Source organism: Prinia subflava, chromosome 8, assembly GCF_021018805.1.
Source record: "Prinia subflava isolate CZ2003 ecotype Zambia chromosome 8, Cam_Psub_1.2, whole genome shotgun sequence".
NCBI lineage: Eukaryota > Metazoa > Chordata > Aves > Passeriformes > Cisticolidae > Prinia > Prinia subflava.
This window is the reverse complement of record NC_086254.1, coordinates 29,470,492-29,496,899: the sequence shown is the minus strand read 5'-3', so window position 1 is coordinate 29,496,899 and position 26,408 is coordinate 29,470,492. Positions and strand designations below refer to the sequence as shown.

At 61.6% G+C, this 26,408-nt stretch overlaps 3 protein-coding genes across 5 annotated transcripts; all 3 read right to left on the bottom strand.

Moving 5' to 3' along the window:
- Positions 1–5: 5 nt before the first annotated feature.
- HCK (HCK proto-oncogene, Src family tyrosine kinase) lies at positions 6–9,548 on the bottom strand. The gene is made up of 13 exons (XM_063404506.1): positions 9,431–9,548; positions 7,892–8,018; positions 7,448–7,490; positions 7,088–7,187; positions 6,856–6,954; positions 6,632–6,735; positions 6,056–6,205; positions 5,603–5,755; positions 5,122–5,304; positions 4,601–4,677; positions 2,080–2,233; positions 1,733–1,864; positions 6–1,160 (listed from the first exon to the last, which is right to left on the bottom strand). The coding sequence occupies exons 2-13, from the start codon at positions 8,015–8,017 to the stop codon at positions 958–960; spliced, it is 1,524 nt and encodes a 507-aa protein (XP_063260576.1). The 5' UTR covers position 8,018; positions 9,431–9,548; the 3' UTR covers positions 6–957.
- A 1,326-nt stretch (positions 9,549–10,874) lies between these two features.
- On the bottom strand, positions 10,875–15,129 carry CCM2L (CCM2 like scaffold protein). Of its 3 annotated transcripts, XM_063404503.1 has the most exons (11): positions 14,562–15,129; positions 14,153–14,320; positions 13,784–13,867; positions 13,514–13,697; positions 12,916–13,172; positions 12,721–12,885; positions 12,504–12,639; positions 12,316–12,379; positions 11,962–12,109; positions 11,642–11,780; positions 10,875–11,426 (listed from the first exon to the last, which is right to left on the bottom strand). In XM_063404503.1, exons 1-11 carry the CDS (start codon positions 14,589–14,591, stop codon positions 11,146–11,148), a joined length of 1,656 nt encoding a protein of 551 aa, XP_063260573.1. In that variant the 5' UTR covers positions 14,592–15,129; the 3' UTR covers positions 10,875–11,145. The 3 variants fall into 3 exon arrangements, with proteins under 3 accessions (XP_063260573.1, XP_063260575.1, XP_063260572.1); XM_063404505.1 differs by having other exon boundaries at positions 10,875–11,400; positions 12,721–13,172; positions 14,562–14,721; XM_063404502.1 differs by having other exon boundaries at positions 10,876–11,426; positions 12,721–13,172; positions 14,562–14,719.
- Positions 15,130–18,087: 2,958 nt separating this feature from the next.
- XKR7 (XK related 7) lies at positions 18,088–25,307 on the bottom strand. Its single transcript, XM_063402232.1, has 3 exons — positions 24,886–25,307; positions 19,445–19,644; positions 18,088–19,362 (listed from the first exon to the last, which is right to left on the bottom strand). The coding sequence occupies exons 1-3, from the start codon at positions 25,305–25,307 to the stop codon at positions 18,410–18,412; spliced, it is 1,575 nt and encodes a 524-aa protein (XP_063258302.1). The 3' UTR covers positions 18,088–18,409.
- Positions 25,308–26,408: the final 1,101 nt, after the last annotated feature.

The following is a 26,408-nucleotide window of genomic DNA, read 5'->3' as shown; positions in this document are numbered from 1 at the left end:
AAGGTTGACAAATATTTTATTGATTACAAAAAAAAAAAAAGATCCCAAAGCAGAAGCGACGGCGTTTGCCTCTTGGTATGAAAAATATAATCACAGACCCCAATCTCCCTGTAAGACGTACACAGCTGTCTTTAAAAAAAACCCCATTGTTTACTCCTTTACCCCAAATAACTTTATGAAATACTAAAAATAAACAATAACATAAAGTGAGTGTGCAGGGAGCACCTGGCCCTTGCTGACTGCAAATGCTCTAAGAGACAACACATCCTGCCTGTGAGCTTTGCCGTGGGGAAAGGGCTCCTTTTGCCGTGGCTTTGTGCTCCAGAGGTTCCTCCCAAGGCAAGCAGAGGGGGATCCATGCAGGGATGACCTGGAAAAGCGCCGTCCATGTCCATCTGCCCCTCGGCACAGCCTCATTAAACCTGCACTCTGCACAGGGGGTGCCGTGAAAATACTGGGGAGGGAAACCCAGGAGGGAGAGAGGAGGACGCGTGTCCGTGACACTCCAGATCCAAACCCCAGGATCCTGTGCTGATGATGAGCCCACGAGCTGCACTGCAGTGCCCCGGGGAATCCCCTGGGATCAATCACACAGGGAGCACAGGCACTGCACGGCCTTGGCACGCTAAAGCACCTGCTTCTGCAGAACAGAAAAGATCTCAGAAGGGTTAAAAAAATACTGATCTAGGTTTTGACTTGCATCAAAAGCAGGCCTGGCCCCATCCCTGTCCATCCTCCTGGGGTCTGGGTATCCACGGTCCAGCCAGCACTTCCTGGAGCTGCTGCCCCACGGACACTCAGGCTCCTGGGAAAGGCACAAGGTATGGCCACGTCTGTTCTCCCTCCTGTGCACTTCCCCCTGTGCTTCCTCCAGCCCAGCCACTCCAGCAAGGCTGTGGTTCCTGGGCCAGGCTGGCAGGGGAAGCAGGGCACAGGTGGGACAGGGAGGATCCTGTGCTACGGCTGCTGCTGGTACTGGCTCTCTGTTGCGGTGTAGAAATCCTCCAAAACACTTTGTATGTACTCAAAAGTGGGACGATCCTCGGGTCTGATCTTCCAGCACCTCATCATGACGTCGTACAGCTCCTCGGGGCAGTTATCCGTGCGGGGCATCCGGTATCCGCGCTCCAGCGCCCTGATCACCTCCACGCTCGACATCCCTGGGAACACAGGGTGGGACAGGGGAACATCACCTGGTTTATAATTGGTTTTTCTTAAAAGTCCTAAAATCCCCAAACCCAAAACTTCTCTCCTATTGGGAAATGTCTGCAGGAAGGAAAAAGTGATTAGAGGGGCTGGGAAAGGGGAAACTGCTATTCCTGGTCAGGGAAACATGTGGACAAAGGAGATGCTGGATTATTGTAGGATGGAGTTTTGTGCCCCAGGTGAGATGGGGTTTATAATCACTTTGTATAAATTAAAATCTCTATGTGCTAAGTCTGTGACAAGCTATTGCTTCCAATGAAAACAGGTCAGTGTAGGGGCAGAGCTGCTCCTCAGAACAGCCCTTTGTGCCACCCCAGATCCTTCATGGCCCATTTGTGATAGCATTTACAGGGTCATTTCCCAGTGAGAAAAGATACAAAAATAACTATTAATATAAAATACAGGATGGTCCCTAATGATAAGGGTTTTCCCATGGAGCTGGAGAAGCTCAGGTCACATACATGGGGCTTAGAAGGTGGAATGTGTCTTTTGGAACCAGATTAGGGGAGGCATTTCACCTCCTTACCTGGGTAGGGGATGCGTCCATAGGTAACAATCTCAGTCAGGAGGATCCCAAAGGACCAGACATCAGATTTTATCGTGAAAGATCCGTAGTTGATGGCTTCTGGTGCAGTCCATTTAATGGGAAACTTGGCACCTGGACAAAGACATCCAATGGGAAACATGAGCTCAACCCCAACTGCTGAGAAATGGGTGGTGAAATGTGGAGAAACCAACAGAAGGGGAACAAGTGAAGTGATGCAAATGAGAGGAGCTTCCCTCTGCCCATGTACCCAGCACACCCCCGGGGTTGGGACCACCATGGTGGCAAGTGGCTCCAAGGGAACCTCCCCAGCCTTTCACCCCCAGCACCTTCCCGGGCTGTGTACTCCGTGTCCTCGATGACCCTGGCCAGCCCAAAGTCTGCAATCTTGCACACCAGCACTGCAGACACCAGGATGTTAGCGGCTCTCAGGTCTCTGTGGATGTAGTTCCTCTTCTCAATAAAAGCCATTCCTTCTGCAATCTGCCACAGGGGAACAAGGTAAATGCAAAGAGGCTGCTTGAAATAACACACATGCCCTCAGCACCAAAGAAGTCAACTGCTTTTGGGCAGCACTCAGGAAAGGGTGAAAGGAGGCTGAGCCACAGCAGGGGATGGATGTCCCATCCCTGGAAGTTCAAGATCAGGCTGGACAGGGCTTGGAGAAACCTGGTCTAGTGGAAAATGTTCCTGCCCATGGCAAGGGGTTGGAAGGAGATGAGATTTAAAGTTCCTTCCAGCCCAAACCATCCTGTGACTTTCCTGCATGGAAACTGCTCTCCAAGCTGGGAATCCCTTGCAGGGTTGGGGTTTGGGTGACCAGCCCAACATGGCATCTTTAAGCTGCCGTGTGAGAAAAGCTGTGAAAACTGACAGCTGAGGGGCTCATATGATCACCAGAGAGTGTCTGTGAGTGTTTGCAGGGCAAGGTGTAACTGCTTCATCTGCAGCCACGAGGATGTGGAGGAGGAGCAAATCATTCTCTGCTCAGGGAAGATGTGAGAGCAGTCTCCAAATACACCCACAATGGCTCACTGTAATTGCCACAGCGAAGGTCAGCATTCCAGAGCTTCCTTAGCCGGGGCAGAAAAGCAATAGGGGAAGATGCCTGAGTTCTCCCAGACTGGTTTCTGAGGAGTCACCTCTGCCTGTGCACAGGATGGCTGTGATGGTCCCTGACAATCCCCCCACCACTCTGTCTTCTGAAGTCTCTGCACTCGGTGCTGTGTGTGCAGGTCTGAGCCCTGATCAGGCAGAGGTGACCTGGTGTGTGCATTACCAAACCCCAAAGTCGTATGGTTACCCCATGCCTGGATGTGACCACAATCCAGAATGCAAAGGGGCTGGAGCAGCCAGAGGGGAAACCCTCCCATCCTTATCACACCACACAAGTCAGCCTGGGTGAGGTGCAGCTCTCACTGAGCTCTCCCCACTAAATACAGAAGTAACCAGGCAGCGCAAGAGCGGAAGGATCATTTCCATGACCACAGATGCATTTCTGCCTGCAGTGACTCAGCCCCAGCACAAGGGCCAGGCTGCTGCCTGCCCCTCACAGCCCTTCAGCCTCTGCTCCCCAGAGCTTCTCCGAGCAGCCCCTCGGAGCTGTGGGCCGAGCCAGGGCTGGCACAAGCCAGCTTGCTGAGAACAGATGGTGTGCAGGAGTGCACAGCTGATCCAGACCCCAGCACAGCCGGCTCCAGCAGCCAGCGACCTGGTCTAAGCCCACAGAGTCTGCTCTCCCATCCTGGCGTTCCTATTGCTCAGGTGCCTCTGTGAAATATTTGAGCTCAGCACAAAGGGTCCCTGGGTTCAGTCCTTACCCAGGAGTACTGGAGGAGCAGCAGGGACTCAGTGGTTGTGCAAATGGTTGCACATGGAGTGAGGTGTTTAACAGCCCATTCTGCTGTACTCAAAATCAGCTCCTGAAAATATCCCTGAAATAATTATCGCTGACCCCTCCTGCCTCTCCTGCTGCCTTCCCTTGCCCATGACAGCCCTCTGGTGACTTTATTGAACCACTGCCCTCTCATAGGCATTCCTCTGGGGCAACAGCCCACTATGCTCCCTCCAGAAGACTGGGAATCGTGCCTGAGTCAGCTTCTCAGGCACTGGGAGCACACAGGATCACGCTGCAGGATTCCTATTAAACCCACAGACGTTCACAGCACCATGGCACTGTCCTGAAGCAGTGCTGGGGATGGGTTGGGATGGGGTGGGGGTGTGGCCATGCTGGGTTTGTGGGGTTTTGGCCAAGTTTGCAGTTAAGGTTTGCAGGTAACTGTCAAAGCAGCAGCAAATTAGAAATTATAGGTACCAATATATATAGTTATCAATTAGAGAAATTGATAACATTGCTCTGGGCTTGGTTGGGCCACACCAACCAGCACCAGCACATCCCAGGGAAGCGACTGTGCTAATGTGAGCTATGGAAACAAGCCCCATCCTCATCCCCACTTTCTCCACAAAGCACAGCAGCCCCATGGGCTGCGAGGGCTACAGGAACCATGGCAGACATAGAAGTCAATAGCCAATCCTCTCCAGGATCTGTGCAGCTCTGCTGTGCACGGCTCAGGTGCAGGTGGGCTGCCTGAGTGCTGCAGATGTCGGTGTGGTGAGGGGGAAGCTGCCACTTCTCCTTTCCCACACCCCTGCTCCTGCGAAATCAGTGGGATGGGGTGGTGAGCAGGCAGTGGCTGCCCACAGGAAAACCTCATTCCACCCCCAGCACTGTTCAGACCAGGCTTCTGGCTAGTCCTGCACAAGCCCTAGGTAAATTCCCAGGCTCCTCACTCACCCTTTTCAGGGGGACAAGGGGCACTCGAAACTAGGGAAGGTCTGCTCCTTCCTCACCTGGGCAGAGAAGTCGATCAGCTTTGGGAGCGGCAGTTTGTTCCCCTCATTGCTCTTCAGGAAATCCAGCAAGCTCCCTGCAGACAGGGAAAGGTGCCAGGGCTGATGGTTTAGCTGGAGCCTGCATCCACCCTCAGGGTGGCACAGGGTCCCAAGGAGCCAAGCAGGACAAGGGGACTCTGGAAGTGCTCTTAATCCCCCATCCCACTCCCATGGCTTGGGCTGAGGGGAGAGTATCTCTGCAGGCTCCCTCCTGCCTTGTGGAATGCTTGTATTCATCTGTCCCCTTTTAGGATCCCTCATCTCCCAGTGCTGTCACCACATCCCTTCTCCCAGCACTGTCTCAGAGCACTGACAAGCTGTGGCAGGAGCCAGAGCTGCTCCCAGAGTCCTGGGAGCTGGTACAGAACCCACAGCCGAGTCTGGGGATGTGCAAGGGATTGATCCTGCACCAGCCCAGGGAACCTGAGTGCTGCCGCTTGGCCTGGCCCACAGACATCACTCAGGGATGCGGATTGTACCTTTCTCCATGAATTCAGTGATGATGAAGATGGGCTCCTCCCTGGTGACCACCGCGTGCAGCTTCACCAGCTTGTCGTGCTGCAGTGTCTTCATCATGTTTGCCTCGTCCAGGAAGGCTTCCAGGGACATGCTGCCCGGCTTCATCATCTTCACTGCCACCTTGGTGTGCTTGTTGTAGGTAGCTGGGGATGGCACAACAGATCATTCCCGCACTACCCTGGGAGCACTGGGCTTTGGAGCCAAAATCCCTGTCCTGCAGACAGAGCTGCTCTGGGAAGGTTGGAGACCACACACGGCCCAGGGCTGTCCCCACATGTCCAGCCTTTACCGGCCCCTGTATTTAGGTAGGGTAACCTCCATATCCCACTGCTTCTCTCCCTCAGGTCACTCCCCCCTGTCTTTTCCACCCCACCATCCCTCACCCTTCCTCTTTCACCATCACCTTCATCATCCTCCCAGCCACCTCCCCCTCACTCTCACCCATCCACACTTCTCCAAACTGCCCAGCTCCCAGCTTCCTCTCCAGACTCAGTGACTCTCGAGGGATCTCCCAGGCATCCTTCTCCCAGGGCTTCTGTGGTTTGGGTACACGGCAGGGATGGGTGAGCTTCTGGCACAGACCGTCACTCTGACCTGAGGAGAGCATCCAGGGCCATCAGCTAGCCTGAATCACCAGCCACACTGTGCTTCAGGGGAGAGCTCTGGCCACCGTGGGTGTTCAGGGACAGCAGCACCACAGCGGTAACAGCCAGCAGGCCAGCCATGGCAGTAGGGGAAGGTCTGGAAGTCACTACATGTTGCAGTCAGAGCCACAGCAGGAGCCCAGGGTGATGGGCAGGAGCCCCTCAGCCTCTGCCCACCCCCAGCTGCCCAGCTGCTTGGCCCAGGGGCAAAGCCCCATTTGGGAAGGGGGGCCGGGCCCCCAGGGCTCACCTTTGTAGTGCTGGACCAGCTCCTGCAGCGTGTTGAAGTTGTTTCGTGGGGAGATGTAGAAGCCACCGCTGTCCAGAGTCCGGATCTTGTAATGCTTCACTGCCCCGCCCCGCAGCTCGTCCCCGTCCCGCACCGAGAGCGAGTAAGAGCCTGGGCAGGGAGGGGTGGGCTGGCACCGCCCACGGGGCACATCCCCGCTGCACCTGGCCATCCCGGGGCTCCTGGCGTGCAGAGCCATCCCCGGCAGAGCCAGCAGCACACATCCCACTGCGCTGCCACCACCCCACTGCGCTGCCACCACCCCTTCAGCCCCAGGCCATCTACGCCTGCACCCCAAACACCCAAAGCAGCCTCAAAGCCTCATCCCCCTATCCCTGCCTTGGGGTTCAGACGTGTGGCACCACCACAGGCTATTGCAGGGGCACTTCCAGCACAGGCATGGGCCCCTCAGTCCCTCCCTGCAGCACAGCAGATCCCCAGAGCTGGGGAGGGAGCTCCTCTTCCAGGCAGAGGTCGATGAGGGAAGCCCTTTGGGCAGCTGTTCCCCACCACTGTACTATGGACACCCCCACACACCTTTCGTTGTCTCGCTGTCCCTTATCATGAAGGACCCAATCATGTTCCCAGGGCCGAGGAGCTGCCGCTCCGCATCCTTCCGGCTGACGTCCTTGAAAAACCACCTGCAGCAGAACCAAGTGAACCAAGGATTGCTGGTGTGGGGCAGGGCTGGGGGCAGGAGCAGCACAGCTGCAGTGCAGGACTGCATGGGGCCAGGATCTGGCACACAGGGATGGACTCACTCCTCTGTCTCCAGCGAGTTGGCTTGGGCAACGTAGTTGCTGGGGATGAAGCCTTCACGTCCCGTCACCAGTGACCGTGCTTGCCACCATTCCCCTGACCTGTGACGGAAGTGGCATTGGGTTGGCTCCTGGGCACCAGCAGCTCCTCCAGAGCAAATTCCAGAAAAAAATTCCAACAGGGCCACACAGGCCATGAGGAGACCCTGGATGGGGGTCTGCCAGCAGCACTTACTTCTCCAGGACCTTCATCCGCTCCCCCTTCTGGAAGCTGAGGTCCCCAGCGTTCATCGCCTCGTAGTCATAGAGGGCCAGCACCACGGTGTCCCCCAAGCCTGCAGCGAGGGAGCTCCCTGAGCACCCCTCCCCGTGCTGGGATGGGGTGCTGGGCCACTCCTGCCATGAACACTGGCCAGGACCCCCACAGTACCCAGCACCTCCATCTCCATCGTGCCACATCTGGCCCCTCAGGGGAGCCCAGAGCTCCCATCCTGCCAGGACTGGCAGTGTTCACCCCTAGGTCAGGGAGGATCTGACCATGCTGCCCCCACATGCTCCAACCCCCTGCACCCACTTGCAGCCCCCTTGTACCTACCATCCTCGGGCAGGGGCACAGCCATGCTGGGGACATTATTGTTCTGGAAAGTGCAACAAAACCACAGAGTGACATCACAGGTGGCAGACACCCATTCCCCACCAGGGGTCTTGGCCCCAACAGCAATGGCAGAAGCAGGAGAGCACCCAAGGGGCAGCACCAGCACCACCTGACATGAAAACCTGCCCAGCACCAGCATCACCGCCCCCTCCCAACACCTTCCTTTTTCTCCCCCTTTCTCCATAATTCCTGGATTCCCATCAGATCCACTCTGTGCTTTGTCTCAGCGTGGCCTGAGATCCCACCCCATAGCCAAGGCCCTGCCCCAGTGCCTGGGCACTGCCAGTGTCCTCAGCTGGCTCCACTCTCAGTGCTGCTAGCACTGCTGAGGAGAGGGGCTGAGCCCCCCGTGGCGGGTCAGCCCTGAGATCCCTCATCACTTACCCTCTTGTTGGTGGCTGTGGGGTCCCTCACATAGTGGCCCTGCTGGATGGTGGAGCCAGGATCAGGGTCAGGATCAGTTTTTATCTTCTCTTGGACACCAGCTTCCTTTGACCTCACACAACCCATGCTGCAGCCAAGGAAGGGGAAGTGAGGCCATTGCAACAGAGGAGAAAGTCCCTCTACAACCCCAGTCCAGCCCCGTTCCCATCAGCTACCACCCAGCACAGGGCCCCAGTGTCCACCCAGGTGCTCTGCCATGGCAGGGAACGCTTTGCTTCTCCCACAGCTTTGGGGTACTGGGGTGCCCAGTGACACGCCAGAGGAAAAGGAGTCTCCTGGAGATGTCAGAGGAGGCAAAGTTTGGGGAGACAGCAGCAGCCATGGAGCAGCTTCCCAGCCCTTCTGGGATGCAGGACAGGGTGCAGGCACTGGGCACCATGGCAGCAGAGAGTCACACTCAGCATCTTCTGCAAAGAGGGGCCCTGATCATGGTGAGCTTTGCTGCAGCTTGGGGCTCCCCACACAGCACCCCTGGTGCCCATGCCCTCCCCATCACCACAGGTCACCACTCCACACTGTGCTCCCCTGCTCTCTGCTGGGTGGGAGCTGCCCCAAACAGCCCATCCAGGGCAAAGACAAATGCTCAACTTTCCCCAGCACCCCAAGAAACTTAGCGGGAAAAATGCTGCAAGAAGTAGCAAGAGTGGTAAACCCCTTGCAAATGTACTTCCCTTGGCCAGGAGCCTGTGTGCAGAGAAAGGAGAAGGCGCTGGTGGTGACAGTGAAGGAGGAACTCAGGACTGAACCCTCAATGTGCACAGCACAGCTTTTGAGGGACATCTCTGTCACCTCCACAACACCCCAGGGTCACTCCTTGCCTCTCCCTGCTTGCCAAAGCCTGGGCCAGCCTTGCTCCCAAGGGAGAGCAGGAGCAGCAGTGGCAGCCACAACAGCTCATCACCCTCACTGGGGCACCCTGAGCACAGGTTGGGGACTGTGCCGGGTCCATGCTGGCAAACCCTCATGGTGCCCAGCTTAAACCCAGACACGGCTCACACCATCACCACTGCGGGTGTTTGCTGTTCCTGTCCCACAGCGGCTCAAAGCACAAACACCCCGGGCGGTCCAAGGGTCATTCCCGCTGGCATTCCTGATGTGTCCCACCCTGGAGAGCCAGACCCCAGGGCTCATGCAGTGTCCCCAGTCATGAGGACCAGGTTGGATGAGAGTGCCCTTCGTTCCTGGAGCGAGGCTGCCCGCAGCCCCCTGCCCTTGCTGCCCCGTGCCTTCGGTACCCGACAGCTCCTGCAATGCCACCGGCAGGGACCCCCCTCGTCGGGGCTACACTGTGCCCAACGGGGGCTGCACCGGGAGCTGTGAGACTCCCGGCCATCGCCTCATCCCGGTCACCCGATGTCCGCCGCTCTGAGTGCGACCGGCCCGGCGCGGCTCGGACCCACCGAGCTGCCCGGGACTGGCTGCGGGGCTCTCTCGCCGCCCTCGGGGCTCCGCGCACGGTTCCGATCCCGGAGTTCTCACCTTCGCTGCCGTCCTGGGGCACGTCCCTGTGGCCAGTCCCTCTCCCAGTTCCTGTCACAGAGCCCGGGATGCCACCGCCGCTCCGCTCTGCCCGGCTGCTCTCCCGCCGCCTGCTCGGTACGGCCACGCCCCTCCCGGTACGGCCACGCCCCTCCCGGTACGGCCACGCCCCTCCCGGTACGGCCGCACCCCCGACTCCGACGGGGCGGGTGCCGCCGGTGCCTCCTGTGCCGGGCTGGGAGCGGAGACCACCACCCCACGAACCGCACCCGCAAGGACATTCCACCCTGCGTGACCCCCCCTGCCCTTAGGGACCCCCGACGGGTGCCAGAGTCCGTCTGTCCATCTGCTGCCCCCGGGACACCGGGCGGGTTTGGGTCCCGCACCCCAGAGCAGCCCCCAGGATGTTTCCTCGCCTGGTGCAGGGCTATGGAGGGCGTGGAGGGACGCGGGGGGAGCACAGGACAGGACTGTCCCCAGGAAGGAGAAAAGAAAGCCCTGAGCATCCATGGGGGGATGCAGGACATGAGGGGGTCCAGGACACAGCAGGGTGCGTGGGACTGGCTTTGTGAAGCACAGCTCAGACAGGTCCGGGTATCCTGGGCTTTGTGGTGTCCCTGCTGGCCCCAGTATTCCCGTGCCAAAACTCCTCTCAGAGCCCTACCCAGCCCCGCAGTGCTCCAGCCTTTCTTCTGGATTGCCCGGACAACCCGGGACAACAATTCGGGATGGAGGCAGCATCATCAAGGGGACCCGCGCTCTGTGTGACCCTGACCGTGGCCTGCTTGGGTTCAGAGGAAGCAGCCAGGGTGTGAGAGCATCCCACCTCATCAGGGTTTGCATATGTAAATTTTTTTTGTAGAAAAAATAAGTTGCTCTGGTAGCCCCAGCATCTGCGCACACCACCCTGGGGCTGCAGCGCCGTCCCGTAGTCCCCACCAAGGGACACTGGGCCAGGGAATATTGGCTTGGGGCCATCAGCCTAGGACCAGCAGCCGTGAGATATTGGGGTATAGTGGCCAGGGGGAATCGGCTCGGGGACGGTGGCCAAGGAACATCAGCTGGGGTCCATCGGGGGCGGGGAGCACAGCCCGGTGCCTGGGCGGCGGAGGGGCTGCAGGGCGGGACTGCAGGAAGCCGGGGCCGGGGCAGGAACTTCCTTTTGTGAAACACCCGCAGCCCGCGGCCGGACGAGTGTCGCACAGGCGTCGCAGGCAGCAGCGGGCCAGCTGCGGCCACCAGCCCTTTCCCCTCTCAGCACACTCTTGCTGACCCCCTCCATTGCTCTGAGCATCCACTGGAGCCAGCCAGAACAGCCGGCAGCACCCTGACACTGGTGGTGACCTCCATGTGACACTGGAGTGGGTAGGTGTCCAGCCCAGCAGCCCCCTGCCCCAGCTCACCCCACACCGCAGCAACCCCTGCACTCTGACAGGGCTTTTCCCCAGGGAACAACCTGCTCTGCTCCCAGCCCCAGCATTTAATTGAAATCTGCAGAAATTACAGCACGTGTCTCCCCAACAGCCACGGCTGCCCTGTGATTCCAGCAGCCTTGACAAAAGCCGACAGGGCAGTGCAGAGGCCTGTCCCCTCCCCTGGTGACAAATTCACTCTCCCTGTTTCTGGGGCAGAGCTGGGCACCTGCTGAATCTGCTCCTGGATGCACAGCACCACCTCAGCGAGCAGGGAGGGGACAGCTGGGTTTTGGCACTGGCTCACAGGTAGTTGTCCTCTTCCTCCTCCTCCTCCTCTTCCTCGTCCCGTGCCAGTGCCTCGATATCATGGGTGATGTCGGTGATCATGCGGTTGAAGGACTCGGCCTCGGAGCGCAGGGACCAGCTGTCGTAGCTGCGCACGGCCGAGGCCGATGTGTTGCTCATGCTGCGCTTGATGCGGCCGAAGCTGTCGGTGAGGATCCCGCCCTCCCGGATCCCGATGCTCTCCAGGAAGGTCTCGAAGTACCCGATGTCCTGGTCAGGGATGAAGGGCCTCATCCCTGTCATAAGCACCGAAAGCCTCGGGAGGCTGTCCAGGCAGGCAGTACTGGGGTGCAGTGCCAGCCCCACTGGCTGCTGGCAGGTTTGTCCCATCCTGCCCCCAATAAGGAATGGGGTCCTGACATCCCCTGAAGCACACCCAGCACCAGCACCACCCCAAGGCATGCATAGACATCACCAGGTGAGGTGACACAGGGTGGCTGCTGACACTCACCCAGGAGCAGGAACTTCCTGCGGTCCCCGTAGAGGCGCAGGAGCTCCGTGCAGTACTCCTGCACTGGTGTGCCCAGCCGGTACTCACGGAGCAGGATGGCAAACTGCTGGATCTCCTGTGGTGACAGCTTGTTGCGCAGCTGTGGTGGCACAGGGGCAAGTTGGGCTTGGGGACACCAACAGCACACATCCCCAGCCCCCCACCCTGTGTCCCACTGCTGCTCTGTGGCACAGGGAGCCCAGACCTGCCTGCTGCCCCCGCCCCAGCTGCTGGCACTGTTGGCCTGCTGCTTGTCCCTGTGCCCGTCCCTGTGCCCTCACCGTCACCATGTAGTCCTGCAGCTGCTCCAGCCCTGCGCCACTCTGGTCACTGCCACTGCAAGCGGTGGCCAGGCTGTGGTGGGAGCGGTGGAAGGAGGGCGAGGAGGCGCCGCTGTAATACGCCTCAAAGGTCTCGTGGGAGCCATTGCTGTGGGAGAACACGGGTTAGCAGGTCCCTGTACCCCTCGTGTGCCCAGCTGACCCCACACACCACCAGTTAGGGCTGGGGCATCACTGCAGTGGGGACTGGTACCCACCCAAGGGCGGGTGCACCCACCCAGGGACAGGAGGATCCCACACCAGTCCAGTGGGACCCACCCCAGTCCAAGGGCACCCTGGGGGAGCCAGACTCACAAGGAGCTGCAGCAGCTGTAGTCAGCATCGTAGCCGTATGTCCCATCTGTGCGGCAGCTCTCGCCTGGGGAGGGAGAGCTGACACCTCATAGCAGAGACAAACCCCCCAAGATGTGTCCCATGCACCCCCACCCGTCAGCCCCATGACACCCCACTTGATGTTCCCACTCCTGTCCTCAGCCACTCACTCCTGCTGGAGAGCCAAGGCCGCGTGGGCGTGGAGGTGTAGTGGTACCCAGCACGGTCCACGCACTCGATGCTCTGGTCGCCGTAGATGATCTGGAACACCTGGCAGATGAGCGCGCAGGACTCCTCCCCAGCATCCTGCAGCGGCAAGGGAGGAGGGCACTGAGCGCCGGTGACTGGGCGAGCGGGCAGCGGGTGGCACACGCCGGGACCACTCACCCTGTTGGGCACGGCGAGGATAATGAGGTTGCAGTAAGCGTCGGGGCAGGGCTCCTGGGGGTCCAGAGGGTTGCTGCCGGCGTGCCGCCGCTCCCAGCTGCCGAAGCCGGTGCCGCGCTCCCAGCTGCCGCCGGCGGTGCCGGCCCGCCGCCGCTCCCAGCTGCCGCCGCACGGCTGCCGCCGCTCCCAGCTGCCCGAGGGCCGCCCGCGCTGCCGCCGCTCCCAGCTGCCGCCCCGCCGCCGCTCCAGGCTGCCGCCCTGCCGGCCCTCCTGCCCGCCCCGCGCCGCCCGCCAGTCCAGGCTGCAGATCGTGTGCCGCCGCTCCATCGGGCCCCCGAGCCGGCCCTCGGGCCACGAGCCCCCCGCACGCTTCTCTGCGGGAAACGCCTCGGGCAAGCCGGCCGGGGCCGCCTCGGGGTGCGCCCCGGCGGGCACCGGGTCCACTCCCAGGCCTGGGGGGCGGGACAGACAGGGCGTTAGGGCGGGGGCTGCGCTGCCCACCCTGCCTGGTCCCCAGCCCCTGCCCCGGCCATCCCACCAGCCCGGTGGGATGCAGAGGGATGGGGGTGTGGTGTGAGGATGTGCGAGCCCCAGTGGTTTGGGGACACCCCTCCGGGACTCCGTATGTGGGAGCGGATGGGACACACCAAGACAGGGACCAGGCGGGATTTTGCCGCCCTGATAGACTCTGACACCCATCACCCGCCGTGCTCCAGCCCCCCGTGCCCAGGGGACGCCGGCCCCTCGGCGCCGGCTGTGCCTCGGCTGGTGGCTCCCGGCCGGACCCCCCCACCGGTTTTGAGGATGAGGAGGTGCAGGGCATCGTCGCGCAGGTAGGAGGCCGCTGCGATCTCGTGTGTGGGGATTCTCAGGATCAGCTCCTCGTTGTCGCGCCAGGTGAGCAGGAGGCAGCGCGCCGAGAGGCTGAGGATGCTGTCCTGCTCCGGCGTCGTCTGCAGCGGCAGCTCCTTCAGCTGCTGCAGGGACAGAGTGCAGGGGGTGCGTGGGGCACCTGTGTGGGATACCCGGTGCCCACCCTCTGGGAAGTGGGGACCCCTCTTACCCTGGCCGTGTCCAGCAGCTGCAGCACCTCATCCCGGCTGGAGGGGTTCAGGGAGGATGTCACCCATGTCAGATGACCTAAAAACTGGAGGGGAAAAAACCCAGGGCAGCTTGGGGAGGCTGGGGCATGCACCCTCCCCCCTGTCCCTTGGACCCAAGGTCAGGACACATCACCCTGGGGTTCAGGGAGACCTTGCATTTAGGGGGTCCCCCCTTCACCGCCACTGCACCCTCCTGCTCCCTGGGTCTTTGCCTGGGCAGGGAGGGGACTTCTGGCCACTCTGTGTGTGGCTCTCAGCATGGTGTGGTGGCCTCATATCCCCACCCCAAGCAAGCAGTGACCCCGGGGCACTTTTGGGGATCCCTTTACCTTCACCTCCTTCTCCACGTAGTCATGCAGCAGGATCTGGGGGTCGATCAGGTAGTCGGGGGGGTAGAGGGGCACGGAGTGCAGCGGGCGCCGGTAGACGCTGCTGCGGAGCGCTGCCCTCCGTGCTGCCTTCGGGAAAACCAGCCGCTTGATGGGGGACACAAAACCCTGCCAGGGCAACGGGCACGGGGGTGAGTCAGCACCAGGCACCCAACCCTGCCCCCACACACAGGGCCCGTGGCAGGGGGACAACAGCTGAGCACCTCTCTGCTGATCCTTCGCAGTATTTCGGTGGCTCCATTTCTCCCCAGTGTGCTGTGGGAGGGGTGCGGAGCCTCTCAGACCTGCGGATCTCACCCACTCCCACCCTCCTGCCAGCCCCCTGGACACCAGCCCCAGCCCCACGCACCTTCTTCCCCTTCTTGGCCTCGCTGTCCATGGCAGGACGCGGCGCTGCGGCCGCCTCCACTGCCCCGCTCGGCGCCGCGGCGCTTTCCTGTGTCGGAAACTCCACCAGGATAGCTGGGATGTGAGTTCCTGCCTCTCCTGGGGGGTGCTGGGACTGGACTGGGCTGGGCTGGGCTGGCCGGGGCTGGGCTGGCACTGAGACTGGGACTGGGCTGGCACTGGGGCTGGGACTGGGATAGGGGCTGAGCTGTTACTTGGGCAGAAGCAGGGGCTGAAGTTCACTGAGATGAGACTGGAGCAGGGACTTGAACTGGTGCTGGTGCTGGGACTGGAGCTGGGGTTGACACGCAGAGACTGGGATTGCGGCAGACTGGGGATGAAGTGGGCTGAGATGGGACTGGAGCCGGTGTTGGGACCAGAGCAGGTGCTGGTGGTGCCTGCGGGACTCTGCTATGGAGCAGCCCCTGCCCCTCACTGCAGGGCTCTTTCCTGGGGCTGGGGCTGGTTCTGCTTCCCTATGACCCCATATCAACCCCGTCCTCATGGGGCAGCCCTGGGGGCTCCCAGCCCTCACTGCCCACATCCTGTCCTGCTTACACCCAGCCCTGGCACTGGGAACGGCCCTGGCACGGGAACAGCACTGGCAGGAGCCCACACAGCTGCATCCAGCACCCCTTTGCCACAGCTGCCCAAGGGATCCAAACCCATCGTGGGTCGGGGGGTTGGGCAGGGATCGGGGCCTCCGGTAGGGAGGAGGTTGACCCGGCAGTGGCCGTGTCTGGCAGCTTCCTCCCCGCGATGCTGCATCCTGCCTGTGCACCCCTTCCCTGCCGGCCACCACGCCAGGGCCACCGGCACCTGCCAGGGCCACCGACACCAGGCAGGCAGCGCCGCTACAGCCATCCTGCTCCTTTAATGATGTCCCCGAGCAGCCCGGGACAGAAACACATCATCCTGACCTGCTTTAGAGCCCCAGCTGTGAGCTGGAGGTGCCGACAAGGACAGGATCCCACAGGCAGGGCTTATTGAAATGAATTTAATATCTCATGTTGCAGCAAAATTAAAAATATACAAAAAGTTTGTGGTATACAAAAAAGTCTCGGGACGGACCCCGGCCTCCCGCTCACCCCCGCCCACGCCGAGGGCCCCAGAGAAGAAGGTGGCACACAGAGTATTTACAGTACGTGACAGCAGCCGCTGGCTCCCAGCGCTGGGGGGTTCAGGGATGTGGCTGAGACCCTGCGGCAGCCCCTGCCAGAACGAACTTTCTTCACTCCCTGAAGCTGGAGCAGCCCAGCTGCCACCCCTGGGTGACACCCCCAGGGACCAGGACCCCGCCGTGCCCACTGGAAGCTCGAGCACCCCTGGAGCTGTGCCCATCCTGGCCTCCGGTTGTGCCCCTTTGTCATCCCAGTGGGCAGGCACTGCCACCCTGGCAGGCTGGGGGGGACATGGTGCTGGGTTTGGCTGCTGCTGTGGCACAGGCTGGGTGGAGGGCAGGGGGGTGGCCTGGGGTGGGAGAATGAGGGCTCCCCCTGAACCCCACACGTGGCCAGACTCCTCTGCCCGGAGCAGCCCAGGGCTGAGGATACCGTGGCTTGAGTGCATAGAAAAGTGTCCCTCTGACCCACCAACGTGGCCCTGGGGTCCCCCCACAAACCCCGGCATGACAGTCATGCCCAAATGGCGTCTCTGCCCTGGGGTGGACAAGGGCAGGGGCAGGGGAGCCCAGAGGAGCTGCCCCGTGCTGGCACAGAGTCCCCATGTGGCCCCGACCCTCTGTGAACCGGACCCAGGGAGGAGCTGCCACCACCTGAGCACCGTTCAGGGGCTGCGGTGACACTGCTTGATGCCTGCAGCGCTGAGCCCCCGGACCAGCCTGGCACCCCTGGCTGCTGCCCCACCTTCCCTGAGGAAAAGAGACCCTGCCCCAGAGCCGCCCCACACCGGGGCTGCCCCCGCACGACCAGCACACCCCACCGGGGGCTGCCCGTGGTGCCAGTGAAGGAGGGGTGCAGGTGGCAGGGGCCCAGCCCACTGCCCAGCCCCAGCCATGCTCTGCACCCTCCTCCTAAAGGGTTTCCAAGGCTTCCAGTTAGCACCAGTTAGCACCAGTGAACCCAGCGATGGCCAGCCCAGCTTGCTGTCACCCCATCTACCAAGAAATGGGAAATAAAAGCAACGTGATGCCACCATACCCACCCACCCCGGCCGTGTCACAGGGCCGGGCATCCACACTGCCCCTCGGGGACCCCACATCCCAACCGTTCCCAGGTGCAGCTCTCCCATCCCACTCCTCCCATCCTCTAGTGCCTCACACGGTGCCCCATGGCACAGAGGGGCTCTCAGGGCTGCCCACGCTCCCCAGCCCGGGCAGGGCTTGGCACTGTGGCTCGGGGCAGCCAGAGGCTGGAGCCCTGTGGAGCCATGGTGGGGGCACAGGGGATGCAGGGAAGGCACAGGGGCCGTGGGTGCAGGGGCAAGGGGCTGGGCCAGCACAAGGCTGGGGGGTCCAACAGCTCCCCTGCCCTGCAAACCCCTGCCAGCCCCTGCACACTCTCTCACACACACATGCACACAACCCCCCCGGGACAGTCCCGGCCTGGGGGGCACAGGGTACATTCAGCACAGCCCCTCGGTGGGGGCTGGCAGATCTGGGCAGGACCAGGGACACATTCAAACGCAGAGCCCAAGCAGCCCCCCTCCTCTGGGGAGGCTGGAGCAGACAGGGGCAGGCAGGGCAGGGACTGGGGACAGGCAGGGGGGACACAGGGGGAGGACAGGGGAGGCAGAATCCCAGCTCAGGTTTATACTGGGGAGCTGGAGGGGAGTGATGCTGATGAAGGACTGAATGGAAATGCTCCCGGGTGGGAAGGGATGCCAGCCCAGGAGAGGAGAATGGCTGGGGGTGAATCCCACTGTGGGGAATCTGGGGAACGCCGGCGGCCCCGCACACACCCCTCAGTGGTGCCAGCCAGGCCCTGCCACCCCCGGCCCCAGCGGAGGTAGAAAATGTCACACAAAATGTCACCATTCAGGTGAAAACAAACCCAATGAGATGAAGCAGTTCCTGTGGGGATGGGGTGGGGGGAGGATGGGTTGCAGCCATCCTGGCCACAGCTGGGGACCCAGCTCAGAACCAGAGGTACAAAGGTTCGTGCCCACCCACGAGGGCCCCTCCCAGGCCAGGGTCTACACCCCACAGGATATTGGAGACTCCTTGAGATTGGGGACATGGCTCAACCCTGAGCCAGGAGGGGACTGAGGATGGATATGAAGGGGCTCACTATGGGTTGGTGTGGCAGAATGGGGGGTAAGTGGGAGACATGGCGGGGGGGACTGGATGGACCCCGGCTGTCCCTGCCCCAGCTCCCTGGGGCCACAAGCCCCATGCACGCCCCACTGCAGCCATGTTCCCTCCCCACCCCATCTGCCGTGGCACAGGCACCTGTGTTCCCGTGTGCTGCCCACCGTGCCCCACCGTGCCCCTGGCAGCTGCCAGCCCCCATCCCAGGGTGCCCCCGGCCCCATCCTGCACCACTGATATGGGCCACACGTGATATGGGCCACAGCACCCACCGCCTGGGCTCAGGCACCGGTGAGGTATTTTGGCAAGGACGAGCCCTGGAGGGCGTGGGGGCGGCCGCCGTCGGGTGGGACGGGTCTGGGCTGCGGGAATGCAGCGCGGGGAGGGGATAGCACCAAGAGACCTCCCCAGCCACCGCCCACGGGATGCTTGGCATGGCGACACGGCAGCGCCGGCAAACCCAAAGGAAGGCAAACAGCTGTGGAGACACAGGGTGGCCTGGGTGGCACCGGGGCTCCCGCCGCAGCCTCACGGCCCGCAGCCTACACGGTGGTCTCGTACTCCAGCACCTCCTGCGGGGCGCCGGGGGTGCGGTACTGCAGGCGGGGGGTGGTGGGCGACGCGTACTCCAGCGCCAGGATGGTCTTCCGCAGGCGCCGGTCGATGAAGTGGGCGTCCCAGGCGGGGTACTTCTTCCTGGGCAGGTCAATGCGGATGACGGGACCCTCTGTCCGCGGGGCGCGGGCGGCCGGCGCCGGCGGGGCGCAGGGCCTCACCTGGAAGACGGGCACGCAGCTGTCCCGCTCCCCCGGCGCCCCGTCCCGCTCCCCCCCTGTAGTCCGCGGCAGCGAGCGCGGCGGGCTGGTGACGGCTTCCACCGGGGACCCCGGCACCGGGGGCGGCTCCTGCCGGAAGATGCAGCCCACGGAGCGGTGGCTGAAGATGGGGCCGTTGGGGTGCAAGAGGCAGTAGTAGATGAACATGAAGAAGATGCCGAGGGCGAAGCTGGAGCTAACCACGCAGACGAGGATTAAGGCGTTGAAGTCAGAGGTGGTCTGGCGGTCGTAGTACAGGAACCAGAGGATGGTGAGGGCGGCGTTCTCTGACAGAGTGATGATGTAGTAGATGCACATGCGGTAGCGGCTCCGTCCCTCCTTGACGTTGAACCAGCAGAAGATGTAGATGATGCCCACCACCATGTTGTAGATGATCTCCTCCCACTTGGACATGCAGAAATCCGTCTCGCCCTGGATGATCCAGAAGGTCATGATGCACCAGTGGGTGACGATGAAGATACCAAAGTAGAGCTGGAACACGGAGGCGAAGAGGGCAAAGGCGATGGCACGAGCAGCGATGGTGAAGAGGTGCCAGAGGATCTGCACCACGGCGCCCTTGTAGGACATGGGCATCTTGTCCTCCCGCGAGTCCCGCAGCACCTTCTGGTAGGACGCGATCATCCAGGCCAGCGAGACCAGTGAGGCCGAGGCTGAGAGTCCTGCAGGGAGCAGCCATGAGAGCTCGCAGAAGCCAGGGCCCTCCCTCCCCGCACCCTGCGCCCTGCACGCGCTGTCCCTTACCCTGCAATGGCTCGATGTTGTTCTGCTGCACCATGATGCTGAGCTGCAGCACCAGCTGGGGTGCGCTCTTGAGGAAGGCCTCCAGCAGCCGCAGCATGCTGATGTCCGCGCTCTCGAACATCATCCGCCAGTAGAAGTGGCGGCGGCGGTGCTCAGCCTGCCACCGGCTCTGCAGCCCCAGGTACAGCGTGCGGAGGTACCTGTGCGAGGCAGGGGAAGGGTGAGATGAGCCCATGCTGCCAGGTGAGCTCACTCCACCCTGCCCACACCAGCAGTGCCCTGTGACCACTGCCAACCTGCTCCTGCTGATTTGGGACCATGGAAAGCCGCCTAGGCCAAGGGTGCCAGGAGATGCAGGGCAGCAGCAATGACAAACGCATCCCTCTCCCAGGCCAGGGCTCCAATTTGGGAAGGGCCAGCTTGTGCAAAGCCAGCTCAGCACCCCAGAGCCCCAGGCCATCATCCCACTGCCCACCCAGCCATACAGTGACAACCCACCCATCACCCCAATCCTTCACCACCCATCCAGGGTCTGGCTTCCCCCAGCCGGGGTTCCCATCCACAGCTCCACTTTCCAGCCACCCATGGATTAAGGCTGCCCTAAAGCAGCACCACATCCGTCTGCTTCTCAAAAGGGATATTTTGGTCCCAGCTGGCGCAGAGCCCACCCTGCTTCCTCCTGCCCCGGCCAGGATGGAGGAACCAGCTGGTTCTGCCGTGCTGCCCACAGGAAGCTCCTGGCGCTCATGCCGGTGTTGCCTGGGCTCTTGGCACGGCTGTGGGTGTAGCCTCACGCTGGCCCTGGCCATCTGGTGGTCGGCTGGGGGTCAGTGGAGGAGTGCGTGGCACCGACGCACGCCCGGCTGAGTCACCGCCACCAGGGACCCTCCCCACGGCACCGGGCCAGATCTGGCACCACGGGAGGGACACAGGGCTGGCCAGGCAGGGCTTCCCCGGGCAGCCCTGCCTGCACCGCGGCCAGGGCTCTGCTGGCGAGGAGGAGAAAGGAGCCGGGTGAGGAGGAAAACAGGTGCAGCAGGAGGACATCAGGCCACAGATTCCTCCCAGTGAATAAAATCCTCTGGCAGAGCAACGGCTTCTCCATCAGCTCCAGAATGTGCTGCCAGACAACTCCATCAGCCCAGAGCATGGGAGAAAGCCTGGTCGCAGCAGTTTCAGCTCATCCGTCAGCAGGAGGAGGCAGGAGCCAGCTCTGCTCCCGCTGCAGGGACAGCAGAGTGCTCCCACCCCTGGGGCTGCACAGTCTGGAGAGCACAGCGAGGGCCATCATCTGGGGCCACCGAGCCCTCAGGACACCCTGCTGCCATCTGCTCTGCCCTGCCAGCCCCACTCCCAGTGCTCACGGCTTCTCTGTGCTGGTGTTAGAGTGATATTTTAACCTCCACCTCCGGGGCAGCACCTAATTTTAGGCTTTGCTGCAGCCTGTCCCTCACTGCTCGGGGTGGGGAGAGACTGTGGCCACCTGGCTCCTGGCTCCTGGCTCCTGGCACAGATCTGCATCCCAGTGCCACCTGCTAATGGCAGCCAGGCCAGCACTGCCATTGTGGCACCACCACGGCCACTGCCCCTCAGAAGGGCCTGGTGAAGTACCCTCCTCTCTGGTGGGGAGCAAACCAGTGGGCAGCCCAGGGCTGGAAGGCACAGCATAGGGGGAGACAACAGAGGAAGCAATGTAGAGCTCTGGCTGTTGTAGGGGGACACTGCTGTCCCAGGGTGCCCATGCATGAACCAGGCTTGGGAGCTGGTGACCTCATCCTGTAATTAGTCTTGATAATTGGGGTCATCAGCTATCCCACTGGCCATGGCACAGAGCAGCCCTCACACACACACTACAGAGCCCCAGCCCTGGATCCTGCACTGTTCAACAAGTGACCCATGGCCTCCCCAGCTTTCAGCAAGGACACAATCATCCCTCTGTCCTCCAGCTCCATAGGTCTCATTAAAACAAGATTTCATCTCCCATCAACTCGCCCGAATGAAATGTTGATTCTTATTTGTTCTGCATTTGATCATCCCATGGTGTTTCAGCTCAGTGAGCGATCCCGGCGCTGCCAGCGCGGCGGGCGCTCCCCAGCCCCGCGCCGCGGCAGCTGCACGGGAAACACAGAATCAATCACTTGAAAAAAAATCATTTAATTTTCAAAAAAAAACGATGATGAGGCAGAAACCAACAGCAAGAGCTCTCAGGGCTAATTGCTCCCTCCTTTGTATTGCAAAGAGTGATCCAACAAAAACCCTGCAGCAGGAAGGTGGTGGCTTGGGTGGGCACTGGGTTTTTTTAGAGCCCCACTACAGCTGGATTTGTCACCAGTGTCACTGTTTGCCCTAAACTCCCAACTGCTGAGCCCAGTTTTCAGGAGCTGGAAAAAATGAATGAGGAGAAAAGCCCAACAGTGGTTACAAACAAATCTGCTAATCATCATTCTCAGATGAAATAGGACAAGGGACCCTCTGGTCCCAGAGTAAGCAATAGGAAGTGTGATTTTCCTAGAAGATAATTTGGGATCTCATCCTTTAATCCTGTATTTAAACAAGGAGAAAATTGCTTCTCTGTTACAGCCATTTTAATCCCTTACACATCCTACCAAGTCAGGTCATCAGTGTCCCTGCACTCACTGTGTCCCACCAGCCCCACACTCCGAGATGCCCTGGCTGCTCAGGGCAGAGGGGAGTACCTGAGGGCACCTCTGCTCAGGGAGAGGCTTTGTCTGGCCCCAAAAACCCTTTGTCCTTTGCACCAGGGCCAGGTGGGGACCGCCAGCACTGCGTCCTGCAGCAGGACACCCCAAAGCTGGGTGCTCCCAGGGCTGAGAGGACTCCTGCCCCCACACAGACAGAGCAAAGCTCTAGGGAGCAGAGTGGGGGGAAACCTGCAGGTCCCTGCTCTGCCAGCCCTCATGAACCTGTCCTTGCCTTCCTGGACTGCTACCAGACTGGCACCAGAATTGAAGGGTGGCACTGGGACCCAAGCCAGCAGAGGATGGGGGTACACAGGCTGATGGGGAGTTTCAGGAAGAGAGGGAAATGCAGGTCTGGCCCCAGTGACCCCAGGCAACCGAACCATGTGTGACCCTGGGCTAACACAGACACAGGCACAGATAGGGCTGTCCCCAGTGGGATCTGCAGGAGACCCTGGCCAGCTGCCAGCCCATGGAGGTGGCAGGGGACCCTGACACACTTCCAGGCAGGAGGCACACCAGCACGAGCAGCATCCCTGCCCTGCAGAGCTGCTTTGGTGAAGAAGCTGGGGACTTCGAGAGTGAATAACAATTCCTGAGCTGCAAAACCATCCAAGCATGGCCCACAGGCATGGTGGTGGTGTGGGACCAGCTGGGGACAGGGCCGTGCTGCTGCTGCTTACACGGGCACATGGACATGCCACAGCAGCATCTCTGGAGACCACCAGTGATGGAGTTTGTGCATATGCACCATGAACATACGAAAGACAATTAACTTCTACAGCTTCAGTTAGGGATCACCACAGAGCCAGTGCTCAGGGCTGCTCTTGCAGGTGGGAAGCAGCTTTCATTTTTGGGACTGGGAGTCTTTATCACAGGTGGGGCTTGGGGCTGTGCAGTGAGGTTGGTAGAGGTGAGATCTCCAGAGGTGAGGGAGGAGGCAGGTAAATCAGGAAGGGGAAGGTGTTTGGCAAAGGGCACAGTGCTCTGACCACGGAAAATCCTTTCTTTCACCTGCAGCACTTATCTAACACTCTCTAACTGCCACATCCTCCTGCACCGGATCCAACCCCACTAATGGGTTTAACAAACTGCATTTAACTGGTCACCCGAACTAATCCCAAATCCAGAGATTAGAAAGAGCCTCAGCTGCTGCTTGAGACCAACATGTCCTGGAGGGTGAGTGCTGAGAGTTACTGCTTTAATTGGCTTAGGAGTCTCCATGGTGCAGCCGATCCAAGAGCGGGACTGACACCCCCGGGAGCAAAGCCCCCGGCTACAGCTCAGCTCCAGCTTGGAGCTGAGGTGTGTTGGTCTCACACCAGCTGCAGGCAGGGGCAGAGAGCTCCTGTCCTCTCCCTCACCAGCTCCCCTCGCATACTGAAGCAGGTTTTGTGCCCACCCTGCAGCCAGAGTACCCTGGGAGCGGCCCTGTTGTCAGGGGAGGGCAGGTGTGCTGGCAGGTGTGCTGAGCACGGCACACACTGCACTGTCAAACAAAGTTAAACACCTCGGAGCATCCCAGAAGGAGCAGCAGAGGAATGAATGTACACACACCAACAGAGAACGAGCAAAGAGCCTCTACTACAGCACTCAGGAGGGGAAACAGGATGGAAACCCGAGCCGGGAGTGCTGCCGGCTCCACGCATTGTTCCGGGAATTTGCCTTTGTCTGCCCTCCCTCCTCCAGAGCCGCTCGGTGCCAGCACCCGGCTCTGCCCCGGTGTGTGGGGTTGGAGCTGGGAGGGCACGGGGCTTGGGCCGGGGCACAGCCGAGGAAGGTGACAAGAAAACATCACCTTGTGCATCCGAGGGGTCTGCAGAGAGGCGTATGAAGGGCCCTGAGCTGCCCCAGCCTGTCTGCTGCTTGCCCTGCCCACACCACCAGACTGTCCCCAGGACCGGGATGGGGCAGCAGCAGAGCCTGGACAGGCTGGCAACCACCAGCACCTCCTTCCCCACCACCCCACAAATACAATGAGATCAAGACAGGAGCCTCGAGGTTTTCAGGGCCCAGCATAATCACATCACACCCCCAGGACCACACTGTCATGGCCAGGCAGGTCCCCACCAGGCCCAGCACCACCTGGCAGCAGGGATGGTAGGGCTGTGGCACCAAGCTGGGCTGTGGCTCCTTACCCACACACACAGCCCTTACCCACACCCACAGGTCCTACCCACACCCCCCTGTGCCCACAGCTGGGCTCTTCTCCACCACCCATCTTTCTGGGGCTGCAGAGAGATTAATCCTTGTGCCTCCCCCAGCTGCCTGGGCCCCTGCTTCACCTCTCCATCCCCACCCACTTCCCCCACTTGGCCCTGCCAACCCCTCCTGAAATCTCCATGCTGTTATCCCCACCCATGTCCCTGCTGCACTGTGCCGCTCCCTCCAGGCCCCGCCTGGCTCCATGACCCTCATGTCCCCCCCTCCCCCTGTACCTCCAGGCCTGCCTGGGCTGCAGGTGGATCAGGCCCTGCAGCAGCCCCATCCCAACCCCCTGTACCCTCACCCCCAGGTACGTTCGTACCTCCAGACCTGCCCCAGCAGGTGTGTCAAGCCCAGAAGCATCCCCATCCCCCAGCACCCCTATCACCCCGATACCCCCACACCCCCTGTACTCCCACACCCTCCCACCCAGCCGGACCTGCCCCAGCTGCAGCAGGTGAATCAGGCCCTGCAGCCGCCCCATCCCCGCTGCACCCCCAGCCCCTCGGCACCCCCGCGCCCCAGGGACCCCCGTACCTCCAGACCTGCCCCAGCTGCAGCAGGTGGATCAGGCCCTGCAGCAGCCAGACGCAGAGGCGGCAGCAGCCGCGGGGGCCGCTGTCCTTGGTGCCGCCGCCGCTGTCCTTGGTGCTGGCGGCGAAGTCGTACACGAACCACCTGAGGCTGAGCATTTGCACCACGAGCGAGGGCAGCAGCACGAACAGCAGCGTCAGCCCGAACCACCACCGCTGCCCCCGCACGTAGTAATGGGCCGCCAGCCACAGGTCCGAAGCACCGTCCGCGAAGCAGACGAGGAGCGCGCAGAACACCCAGCAGCCGTCCCGCAGCCGGTACCGCCGCGCCGGCGGCTCCGCGCCCGCCTCCCGCCGCCCGCCATCGCCCTCGGGGCTCTCCAGCAGCACGGCCGGGCCGCCGCCGCCGTCCGACTTCGCGGCCATGTTGTCGGGGGAAAGGAGGAGAAAGGAGGGAGCGGGAGAGACTTCCGGAGGGATGGAGCCCGCCCCGGCAGCGCCCGCCCCCGCCGGCCTCGCCCCGCGCCCGCCGACACCGGCTCCCCCCGCCCGGCGCCGGGAGCCCCCGGCGGGTCCCGCCGCTCCCCGGCCGGAAGGGGCAGCCGCCCCCCCGCCGGCTCCGCGGGGTCCCGGAGGAGCGCTCGGTGCCGCCGGGCGCCGCCCCGCGCCGGGAAGGGCACCCGGCCCCTCCCCCGAGCGGCCGCCACCCCCCGGTGCAAGGACCGCCCGGACCCGCCGAGCCCCGCACGGCGCACCCACCCCGCCCCGCGGAACCGCGCTGTCCGTGCTGTCCGACCGCTCCTTCCCAGCCCACCGGGTACTGGAGCTTCCCGGGAAGATCCTGGGTAGCCCCGCGACCCCCCAGCCCCGAGGCTCAGCCCAGGCAAGATCCTGCCCGTGGGTCTAGGCTTGGATGGAGGTGTAGGTGCCTCTTCTTCCCTTGGGCTGAGACGGGATCACAGATCACCAAAATGCTGCCCAGCGCAGCCTGAGAGGGTCCCAGCAGGGACTGGCTGGGCTGGACCTGAGCCCTGCTTTGGAGGGAGAGTCACAGAATCATCACAGAATGGTTTGGGTTAGAAGGGAGCTCAAAGATCAATTTGTGCCAATCCCTTGCCACGGGCAGGGACATCTTCCACTAGACCAAGCTGCTCAAAGAAGATGTGTCCTTTGAAACGACCAAAGAAGGGTTTGGAAGCAGGCTTTTGTTGTTCCTGAAATGAAACTCGTGAAAGAGTTACATGTGTTATTCCCCAGCCTTGGAATGTCCCTGAAAGTGAAGTACCAAGGCCACTGGGGTCTCGGTGCACAAGAGCTGTAATGCCACACTGATCCTCGGCTCTGCCACGTCTCCTTCGCTTGCTGCCCGTGGAAGTTTGGACACAATGTGTCTGGCAGAGGAGGGGCTGTATCCCCGGGACACGCACTCACAGGAGGAGCAGCACAGTGCCGGCATCCCTGGTGCTGCTGGGAGGGAAGGGGCTGCCAGGGAAAGGGCTTTCTCTCCTTTGTGGCGGGTCTCCAGGG

Excerpts from the sequence above, each read along its gene's own strand:
- HCK (XM_063404506.1), bottom strand. The coding sequence starts at position 8,017 with ATGGGTTGTGTGAGGTCAAAGGAAGCTGGTGTCCAAGAGAAGATAAAA. Across the intron at positions 5,756-6,055 it reads GCTGGTCCAGCACTACAAAG|GTCAGAGTGACGGTCTGTGC; the intron begins GTGAGCCCTGGG and ends TGCTCTCCTCAG. Across the intron at positions 4,678-5,121 it reads CACTGAATTCATGGAGAAAG|GGAGCTTGCTGGATTTCCTG; the intron begins GTACAATCCGCA and ends CCCTGTCTGCAG.
- XKR7 (XM_063402232.1), bottom strand. The coding sequence starts at position 25,307 with ATGGCCGCGAAGTCGGACGGCGGCGGCGGCCCGGCCGTGCTGCTGGAG. Across the intron at positions 19,645-24,885 it reads CAGCTGGGGCAGGTCTGGAG|GTACCTCCGCACGCTGTACC; the intron begins GTACGGGGGTCC and ends TGCCTCGCACAG. Across the intron at positions 19,363-19,444 it reads CAACATCGAGCCATTGCAGG|GACTCTCAGCCTCGGCCTCA; the intron begins GTAAGGGACAGC and ends TGCTCCCTGCAG.
- CCM2L (XM_063404502.1), bottom strand. The coding sequence starts at position 14,591 with ATGGACAGCGAGGCCAAGAAGGGGAAGAAG. Across the intron at positions 12,380-12,503 it reads GCCTTGGCTCTCCAGCAGGA|GCGAGAGCTGCCGCACAGAT; the intron begins GTGAGTGGCTGA and ends CTCCCTCCCCAG. Across the intron at positions 12,110-12,315 it reads TACAGCTGCTGCAGCTCCTT|CAATGGCTCCCACGAGACCT; the intron begins GTGAGTCTGGCT and ends GTTCTCCCACAG.